This window comes from Papaver somniferum, unplaced genomic scaffold (assembly GCF_003573695.1).
Source record: "Papaver somniferum cultivar HN1 unplaced genomic scaffold, ASM357369v1 unplaced-scaffold_125, whole genome shotgun sequence".
NCBI classification, from domain to species: Eukaryota; Viridiplantae; Streptophyta; class Magnoliopsida; order Ranunculales; family Papaveraceae; genus Papaver; species Papaver somniferum.
This window is the reverse complement of record NW_020621603.1, coordinates 9,392,681-9,402,905: the sequence shown is the minus strand read 5'-3', so window position 1 is coordinate 9,402,905 and position 10,225 is coordinate 9,392,681. Positions and strand designations below refer to the sequence as shown.

General features: G+C 36.4%; 2 protein-coding genes across 3 annotated transcripts; one reads left to right on the top strand and one right to left on the bottom strand.

Moving 5' to 3' along the window:
• Positions 1-3,223: 3,223 nt before the first annotated feature.
• Positions 3,224-4,544, top strand: LOC113331294 (protein O-linked-mannose beta-1,4-N-acetylglucosaminyltransferase 2-like; the record flags this gene model as incomplete). Its single annotated transcript, XM_026578017.1, has 2 exons — positions 3,224-4,279; positions 4,490-4,544. Coding segments are annotated over 2 exons (1,110 nt in total), but the record flags the coding sequence as incomplete, so codon positions are not given.
• Positions 4,342-9,338, bottom strand: LOC113331546. 2 transcript variants are annotated; one of them, XM_026578247.1, is made up of 7 exons: positions 7,785-7,910; positions 7,068-7,282; positions 6,750-6,822; positions 6,426-6,571; positions 6,153-6,225; positions 5,597-5,804; positions 4,342-5,289 (listed from the first exon to the last, which is right to left on the bottom strand). In XM_026578247.1, the coding sequence occupies exons 2-7, from the start codon at positions 7,218-7,220 to the stop codon at positions 5,256-5,258; spliced, it is 687 nt and encodes a 228-aa protein (XP_026434032.1). In that variant the 5' UTR covers positions 7,221-7,282; positions 7,785-7,910; the 3' UTR covers positions 4,342-5,255. The 2 variants fall into 2 exon arrangements, with proteins under 2 accessions (XP_026434032.1, XP_026434033.1); XM_026578248.1 differs by lacking the exons at positions 4,342-5,289; positions 5,597-5,804; positions 6,153-6,225; positions 6,426-6,571; positions 6,750-6,822 and adding exons at positions 8,236-8,308; positions 8,506-8,765; positions 9,087-9,338 and having other exon boundaries at positions 7,145-7,282; positions 7,785-7,999.
• Positions 9,339-10,225: the final 887 nt, after the last annotated feature.

Genomic DNA, 10,225 nt, shown 5'->3' with positions numbered 1-10,225 from the left:
TTACTTTCTGCCGACTCGTCTGAGTCAACACACGATTCAGCAATTCATACAGATTCAAAGAAATCTTTTGAATTTTAAGCAAGAAAGCGCTTTCTAAGAGGTAAGAAATACCAATAGGTCCTAGGAATAATATATTAGGATGAGTTTGGTCCAGTTGACTCGGTCAACTGTCTGTTTGGTCCTTTTTGAAAATATAAATTATAGTTTGGTCCTAGAAATAATGGTTTGGTCCTAGGGTGACGTCATGGATGATGTAATTGTCATCCTGTGGTGGCAGAAATACCCTTTTAGATTAGGACCATATATATAGTCAATTGGTAAGAGAGAGAAATCATTTCTCAGATCTACATTCTCTCTCCTCTCGGTTTCTTCTCTTTTCTTCCTGCTGCTACGATTTTTAGGTTTATTTTCTCAGCTGATGAAGACGACGGACAAGATTTGAAGATTGATTTACAGATATTTGAAGATTGATTTATAATAATCTCGACGATTGAATGATGAAGACGACGAATAACAAACTGTTGCTGCTGTTCGTTGAAGATGAAGAAGATAAAGATCTGTTGTTGTTAAAGATGTAATCAAGAACTGATGTTGTTGTTTTGAAGATGAAGTTCATCAAACAAATGAACTGTTGTTGTTGTTTTGAAGATGAAGACGAACTATGTTTGTTGTTCGTCATGCTGTTGAGTTTTAGCAAAAGATTTGATTGATTGATCTTTGAAAAAGATCTGATTGTTGAGTCTTGTTGTTGAAGATGATGAAGACGAACTCTGTTTGAAAATGAACTGTTGCTGCTGTTTTTAGATCTGATTGATTTAAGTTTCGGATCTGTGTTTGATTTCTGAAGTCTTCTTGTTTGATATGTTCATCTTTTTCTTCTTGTTTGATGTTTACTGCTCGTGTTGAATATGAAGATGAAAGATGATGTTTGTTACTCGTGTTGGTGATGAACTTTGTTGAAGATTCTTGATTTTTGATGTTTTGTTGCTCGTGTTGAATATGGAGATCTCTCTTTTGTTGCTCGTGTTGAAGATGAAGATGAAGATGATGTTTTTGCTGCTCGTGTTGGTGATGAACTCTGTTGAAGATGAAGATGAAGTTCCGCTGCTGTTGAGGATGATGAAGATGAAGTTCATCGAACATAATGAACTCCGGAGTTCATCAGACAGAATGAACTCATGTTTGATGAAGATGAACTCTGATTTTTATGTTTTTTTTCTTCGTGTGTTCATGCAAAGAATGAACTCTGTTTTTAGATCTTGAATTATTAGGTCTTCATCTTAAAGAATGAACTCAATTCTATGTTTTTATCAGGAGTTCATTTCTGGAATGAACTCTATTTTTTTAGGTTTTTATCGGGAGTTCATTTCTGGAATGAACTTTGGTTTATATAGGTTTTTATCAGGAGTTCATTTCTGGAATGAACTCCTGATAAAAGGTGATTTCTGAAAAAATAAGTAGAAATTAACAGGAGTTCATTTTGACGAATGAACTGCTACAAAAAATAAGTAGAAATTAACACGGAAGGGTACTTTAGTCCATTTAATAATTTTGAATAATTATGGACCAAATAGAAAAGGTGATTTCTGAAAGGACTAAACAGACATGAGAGCACCTAAAAAAGGACCAAATAATATTTTTCCCTTTTAAGAGTCGAACCTGAGACATAGCATGTGCTTAAACTCTCAAGCAAAAATGCACTTTTCACGACTGAGTTGAACTTGACCTGGGTGGGAACTTGCACGGGGCATGTGTTATTTGAAATGCCAAGATCCCGACCACTGAGCCAGATGCCACATTGAGCACTGCGTTGTATTTGCAGTCTTGTTTTCCAGATTCCAACCAAGCATATGCAGAATTACGTATAAAAGTGGGCAATAGTGTCCTTTTTCAAATGCAAGTCACTTAATCATTAATCCCGGGCAAAAAGATTCTAAAGGAAAATCTCACTTAATTTCTCAATTAAGTGTGCCAATTTTTCCGCTGGTCGTTTACATATCTGGTTTCTTCTCTGGGTTTTACTTCGTTGCACACAGACTCACTCCCATAAACCCACTGTCCATTCCAGAGTTTTGGTTTCACCCAAATCTAGTGTTATTTCTTCTTCTTTAATCTTCATTATCTCTTAGCAAATGCACTCTTCTAACTAAGTTCCTTGTTAATCAGCTAAATCCTCTTAATGAAACACTAATCTGTCTCTCTATATCTAAAACAAATGATGAGTTCTTCTTTGCTTGGGAAAAGAAGATTAGCAGCAACCGGAAGAATAGATTTGACCACGATCGTATTATGTGTCTCATTCTGTTTAGTCCTCTTGATTCATCAAATTACTCTTTCCTCGCTCACTAAAAAATCTTCTTCTTCTTCATCCTCAAATGCTAATTCAACTGCTACTCAAGGTATGATCTCTTCATTAACTATCAAAGATTTGATTAGTAATTCATTCATTTACTTACTTGTGTAACAGTAAGGGTATTTTAGGTGTTTAGAGTTTAGACTAATTTTTTCGTTTCTTCTAGGCTATACAAACGTGATTTGATATTTTTAAGAAATGCGTGCATGGACTAATCGATGTAATTAATTTGCCCATGTGCCAGATATTGGGGAACTGATTTCCTTTTTTTTTTTCTTTTTTATTTTAAGGAAGAGCCACACTGACATAAACCAAAAAGATACCCTTCCCCTTGGTTGTCCCTACTAGTAGTACCTGCACAGCTCATCAACAATACGCCACACCCAGGGATTTATCAGTTAACACATTTCCACTTGAGATATCTTTCGGGAAACTAATTTTTCATTCGTTTATTTTCATTAATCAAACATAATCAACTTTAATCAATATCTTTTTTCATTTCTTTGTTTAAATTATAATAATAAGAAATTAAAAAAAAATATGAGAATTTAGAGGAAATTGGAAGGCAGCCGAGCAACAAATGGTGCTCTAATCTCTCATGACATGCAGTAGGATTGTCATGGTTTGCCCCTTGAATGAAATTAAAGTTACTATCGTTATTTTAATCATAATATGGTTTAAAGCTTGTGTACGATCTTGATTTTGTTATATTCAGTAACGTTAGACTCGCCAAGTAATTTTTTGATTCTACATACTAGTTTAGTCGGAACCCCCAAAATTTTCGAAAACACGAAATTGGTCAGTGGTAAAATCAGTTGATGTTTACATTTCTTATCATGCTTGGAATTCTCAATCTCAATTCTATAATCTTTTGGTCTTTCAGCTATACCCTCCGAATTAAACACTGTAGAAAGGAAGGCTGACATCATTGCACCGCAACAACGCCAACCTTCAGAAGCAGCATTACCAGTATTGCAACTCATAAGCTGCGACCGAACTCACAAACGGTATGACATATGTTCTCTCAATGGCCCAACAATCATGGACCCAACAAAGTCGACTTTTCACGTATTGGATTCGTCCTCGACCACCTCATCATTGACAGTGTCGCAAAAAATTCGTCCTTACCCAAGGAAATGGGAAACTAACCTTGTATGTTCTCATATAAAAGAGCTCACTCTCCTTGCTACTTCTTCATCTCAGTTGGAAAACGTTCACTGCGATATCCACCACCGAAACCCCGCTCTTGTATTCAGTTCAGGAGGTTATACAGGAAATCCGTACCATGATTTCGATGACGGATTCATTCCCCTCTTCATCACTCTTCGAACGGCTTACCCTTCTAGTGAAGAACAGCCTATTCTTGTCATCTCGAAATGTGAAGACTGGTGGCTCAGCAAGTATTCAGAATTACTTGAAATGTTCTCTCCTTACCCGATTATCAATCTTGATAACGAAACTTCAACTCATTGTTTTCCATCCGCAACTGTCGGCTTAATATCTCATGGTTTCATGACCATTGATCCCACATTGTTACCCAACCCTGAAACGTTACGTGATTTCCGAGCCTTACTTGAAAGTGCATATGCCAAAACAGGTCTTCAAACTAATCCAACTATCTCTGCATTGTCAGCTTCAACACCAACACCCCGACCTCGTTTGTTAGTTGTGAGTCGCACCGGTGAAAATGTTGGCCGGGTCATGTCGAACCAAGCTCAAGTAGTATTACTAGCGAAGGAGATTGGTTTTGATGTGACGGTTTTCGAGCCAACCAAATTTACTTCTGTAACTGAAACTTACAGGTTGATTAATAGCGCTCATGCAATGATGGGTGTTCATGGAGCTGCAATGACAAATTTACTGTTTCTTCGGCCAGGATCAATTTTTATGCAAGTTGTGCCGATAGGTACAGATTGGGCAGCAGAAGTTTGTTATGGAAAGCCTGCAAAAGAAATTGGATTAGATTACATGGAGTATAAGATTAAAGTGAATGAAAGTACCTTGGTAGACAAATATGGTAAAGACAGTATGGTTGTGAAAGATCCAAAGTCAGTGTCTAAAAAAGATTGGAGTATTATCAAGAAAATATATTTGACAGAACAAAACGTTAGAGTCAACTTGGTCAGATTTGAGAAGCATTTGAGAAAAGCTTATAAGAAGGCTAAGAAGTTCATGGATAAGGTGGGATAAAACTCTTGAGACATGGAATCTGTATTAGGTCTGAATTCATGGTGAACGGAGAGAAGTCTAATGCACATTCGTAATAAGTTCAAATATAGCTTTCACATATCCAGAATATACATCATTCAGAGAACAGAGAAACACCAACTCGCACCTGACAATATATACATAGCACCATAACTCAAATTGATAATTATTAGGTCTTCTGAAGTAGTCTGAGTTAAATGAACGAAAAGGTGTAATTCTAAACTACTCCGCGATATTAAGTTGCTCTACCAGTATTCAACTTATAGACTGTACAAAGAAAATGTCTTCAGAAACCAAAAAAAGATCAAGGGTTAGTGATGTTCTCATCTAGTTTTTTTACCTAGATTCAAGAAACTTGTTTTCATCCCGAAGATTTTCTGCTTGGACTTTGCAACTCATCTAGTTTTTTTACCTACGAGAGCCGCCTTTGCTTCAGCGAGTTTTTCAACATTAGCAGCATGCTTCTGCCCAGAAAGATGTCGCCGAAGAGGGTTTTCGTCTGTACATGGTACTACACATACCTCACACACTAATTCTATCCCATGTCTTCTACCTCTAAGGTGCATCCTTAGAGCTTTCACACCTGAGCACAACACCTTGCAGGCCTTGCAGTATAGAGGTTTTTTCTGATCGTATTGTTGTTTCTCTTTTCGTGGTAACGGGTATCCCAGATTCATAAACGCGGCCATTTCATTCACCTGGGCAGTATTCTGGTTTGGAGTTGATCCCTAGAAAAAGAATAGAAAATGTCTCAGCAGATAAAATGAGCAAATAAAACACACTAGTACTATACTTCCGTATTTAAATTAAAGAACACTAATCGAATTAAGCACTTCATTATCTCTCGAATTAAGGTAATGGTATTAAATTAAAGGAGGGCTAGCCAATCCCTGAAAAATCCATTTTCGGCTTCCTTTATATCCGTATCTCTTAAGCTGGACACTATGAAATGCATTGTATGATTTTAGAAGATGAGATATTAGCCCTTAGAAACAAAACATAAACCTGGATGTTTAGAAATGTGGTTAAAATTACCTGGACAGGACAGGCCGTTCCTGAAACTTAAAACCAGACTGCAAATTCTGCATTTTCCTTTCAGATTCCAGCTCCCTTTGGATTCCTAACTCCGTCGGTATGGTGGTGGTCCTGTATCTCTCGTTGGACATCTCCCTTCTGGTTATTTCTTGTTGAGATCTCTCACATTGAACCTCCCCTAGAAAGAATACTGGGTTCTGAATCCTACCTGACCAACCAAAAACAGGAGTAAGTAGACAAGATACAATACCACATTCCTTACCCAATGAAAAAGCAGCTAAGCAGATCATGCATGGACATTAGAAAAACTGAAAACTGTAGTACTTAAAATGCCATGCTCAAGACATATGCTGAAAAGAACGAGAGCTTGAAAGAAAGGCATAAAAGATAACTTGTTCAAATAAGTTATAAAATGCTTGAGCTCAAAGCAGTTCTCCCAACATGAATCAGAGATAAAGAAGGCTACATTGGAGTCTAATATGATCAATGTAAGCTAATGAGAAAAATAGTGACCGAAAGCCGATATGAGATATGTACAGTTGAGGCCAAATAACACCTTGCAAGCTTGAACAGTTCTCAGAGCAGGATTCTCTATTCATTTTGCTAAGCTCCAAATGTGAAGTTGTTCCCTGAGATAAGTTAAAGAAACCAATCAATTTCACAACATCATAGAAAATGCTAATATATAAATTCATATCCACTCCAACATATATTGCAGATTAGTTTGATGTAGAAGTGGTAAAACCCTTCTTTCAGAAGACTAATTGCAGAAGATAGATATGTTGTAAACCACTAAACCCACTAAGAAGAAACAAGAAGATAAAGTTACTTGGATGGTAGGATGGGGAGCTTCGCGAATATCACTATCCGCTTGCAACTTTAACCTTTTAATCTTTGCTTGGTATTCAATTTTCCTTCGAAGAGCAAGCTCCACCGACACTGTTTTCCACATCACCTTCTCAGTAGTCGCTTGATCTGAGTATGAAGTGTGAGGAAAATATCATTTAGTTACAACTTCTAAATATACAAGAATCATAAAAAAATAACAAGTATTATAACAGTATAAGCAAAACATATAATAAACAGACCAGAGAATCAAGGAGTGCTTGATAAGTGCCAAATGGGATGTCTATCCGGTAAGTTACAGAATTACCTTTAAAGCAAGGAAATTTGCCAGAACGGGGTGTCGCATTCATTTCCGAAGATTTACGAATTGAATGTGTCTCCTGTAATGATTACATTATATCCAGTTAGTAGTAACTCGAGACAACAGAGTGCTTTACCATGTTATCTGTTATGCTTTAAGTACCAACTTACCATCCAAGATTTTGAATTAGAAAATGATAACAATCAAACCGATCCCATCTTTCAAAAAAAAAATATATATATATATATATATATATATATAAACAAATCAAACTGAACCTGTACACCTTTACGAACAGGGTTAAAAGAAGGCAGTCATAATCACCTGGTCAGCAACTGGTAGCTCCACCAAATCATAACTTGCTTGCAACTGCATCCGCTCAATCTTCTTCTGGTATGCAAGCTCCCTTTGAAGTGCAAGCTCCGCTGTCATGATATTCCCTTTCACGCTCTTGTTAGCCATTTCAGCTATATCCATTGCGTCTTTAATTTCCTCCTTTATAATCTTTTTCACAGGGACTTTCAAATCGGACGTTTCACCTTAAATTTACAACAGTCAACAAACACATATGTCATCAATTCTAGTGCGCAGTATGAGTATAAACTAGATGCAGAATTCGAGAATGTCAAACAAAAGGCTTAACAGCATCAGAAAATGAATAAGTCAACAGAACAGCCAACCAATAGCACTATCGAAATGGGAGAGAACGACGAGGAATGCATGATTGACATAACCAGCAAAATTAGAATTTGAGAACTACCCTGTGTGTTAAGAGAACTATAAGAAGAGGATCTTCTATCAATTTCCCGAAGTTCAGGGTTTGAAGGTTCTCCCTGAAAAGAGTAATGTAATTTACTTGGCAGCGTGGTGGACGACGACATACAATTTAAATTTCATAAATGCTATCTTTCATAGAATTGCCAAACTTATTTATAAATAAAAAAAAAAGTCACGGAGTCCTTCAAGCATATTATTCCGTGAAAGCCAACGAGATATTTCGGAAAGTTCTACAAACACGTAACTGAGAACCAGAAATCTCACCTGGACACGCATCGAAAGCTCCACAAGATCATAACGAGGTTGCAACTGCATCCCCTCAATCTTCTTCGGGTATGCAAGCTCCCTCTGAATTGCTAGCTCCACAGGCATGATGTTCCTTTTCACTCTCTCGTTAGCCATTCCAGCTATATCTGTTTTGTCTCTAATTTCATCCTTCATAATCTTTTTCGCAAAGATTATAGAGTCGGACGTTTCACCTTAAATTTATAACAGTCAAAGAACACACAAGCCATCAATGCTAGTGGATGGTATTTTATACTACAAATTAGATGCAGAATTGAAGAATGTGAAACAAAAATCTTAATGGCATGCATGATTCATGAAAAAATGAATAAGTCAACAGAACAGCAAACCAATAGAACTCTAGAAATGGGAGAGAACAATGAGGGACGCACAATAAACATAACTAGCATAATTAGGATTTGAGTATTACCTAGTGTGTTAGAAAAACTGTCAGAAGGGGTTCTTCTATCAATTTCCCAAAGTTCAATATTTGAAGGTTCCCCCTGGAAAGCGTAATGGAATTCACTTAGCAATGTGACGGACGATGACACACAATATAAATTTCATAAATTCTACCGTTCGTAGAATTGTCAAACACATTCAATAAAAAAAAAAGGTGACAGTCCTTCAAGCATGTCTAAAAACAGAGCTGGATTCACAATGTTCTACAAACATGTAACTGAGAAGCCAGAAATTTCACCTGGACAGGCATTGAGAGTTCCTGAAAATCATAACCAGGTAGCTCCTTCTTCATCTTCTCGATCTTGTTACAGTAATCAAGCTCCCTCTGCATAGCCAACTCAACTGAGATAGTCTTCCTTTCCTCAATCTCATTAGTCATTTCTTCTGGTACTTCCTCCAGTGCAGATTTCTCTTCATAGACGACCATTTCTAACATATTCTCTTCTGGTACCTCCAGTGGGGTGTTCTCTTCATAGACAACCATTTCTAACATATTCCCTATCAATCAGAAAATCCAGAAACATGGTAGTAAGAAACAACCCTTTTTAATGTTGTCTCTCTATCCAATTTTGGGTTTAGCAATTGCAATGAACAAGAAATATTAGGACAAACCCAGATTTTCTCACTAAAATCTCATCTCCCATAGAAAAATTTCACAAAACCCTAGTGACAACTAATGAAAATTTTACTAGAACTGACTAAAATATAAACAATAATCTAATTCAACATACAAAAGAACTGAAAATGGGAAGGGGGATATTGTTATTTACAAAAACCCAAGAAAAAAAAATGAAGGACTCGAGCATCAAATTCTATTACCTTGTTGCTCTGCCTCGGCAAGCAAGCTTGATTCTTCTTCTTCCTCCTCTTCACCATAATCAGAAATGTCACCATAATCAGTCATCAAAAGCTCTAAAGCCATGACGGGCAAAGACCAAAAATGCTAAAAACCCAAACAAAGATAAACCCCCCAAAAAGCTAAAACCCTTCCAACGCCATAGATGAAAAAGGCTGGAAGTTAACCTCTTCCCTAGTATCATTTTCGGTGTGAGGTTAGAAAAATAAAGTAGACTGGAGAGAATTTCTCTTTTCTTTTCGTTTTTCTGTGTGAAAAAGTGACAATAAAGTACAGAAAATTGTTCACTTGTACAGCTGTAAATTGGCACGGAGGAAAGCCATCCGGCAGTAATGTAGTAGAATTGGCACGATATTGCTCCAGCCTCCAGCTGCTGTCGGGTTTGGCGCCACACCGTGTCTTTTTTTCTTCTTTTGAAACCTAATAGAGGGGATTCAAAACTAGTCATAAAAATCCAAGATGACCAAATTTATGGTACAAAAATCCGTTCAAATGTTAGGATCCATTAAAACTTCATCTTAAACAAATTTGATACAAAACTCCCAAATTGTTAAAAATACAAAAACCCCAAATTTCAAAATTGATTTCATCAAATTCTATGATGTTTCATCAAGTTAATACGTTTTTTTATATAGTTAGTGATAAAAAATCTGATTAAGTGTAGTATTTCAGAAGAAAAAGTTTAGCAAAAAAAATAAAAATTGGAGATTTTTTCCAGCTAAAAATCTTAGATTCTAAATCACCTAATCAATGTCTTTTTTATTTTTCAAAATTGGTCAAAACACGTAACTTTTTAGTTTTTCAGAGCGATATACGATAGGGTTTTTCATATCCAACCATAAGACAAATCTACTGTTAGGGTTCTAGACTTGTTAACACTGGATAAAAGCTTTAACTCAGGAAAAGAACCGGATAAACCCTTTGAATTGGGGGTTAGCCACCAGCTTGAAAAGGAAAAATAAAAGTAAACTTGAATTGTTATTGATTGATCTCCTGTTACAAGCTCAAGCAACGTATTTAAAGTTAATAAGAATGCTTGGTAAGCAAGCAAAGCTAATATTAAGAATTCCATTCAAACCAGGAAATTAAACCAAACTTAATA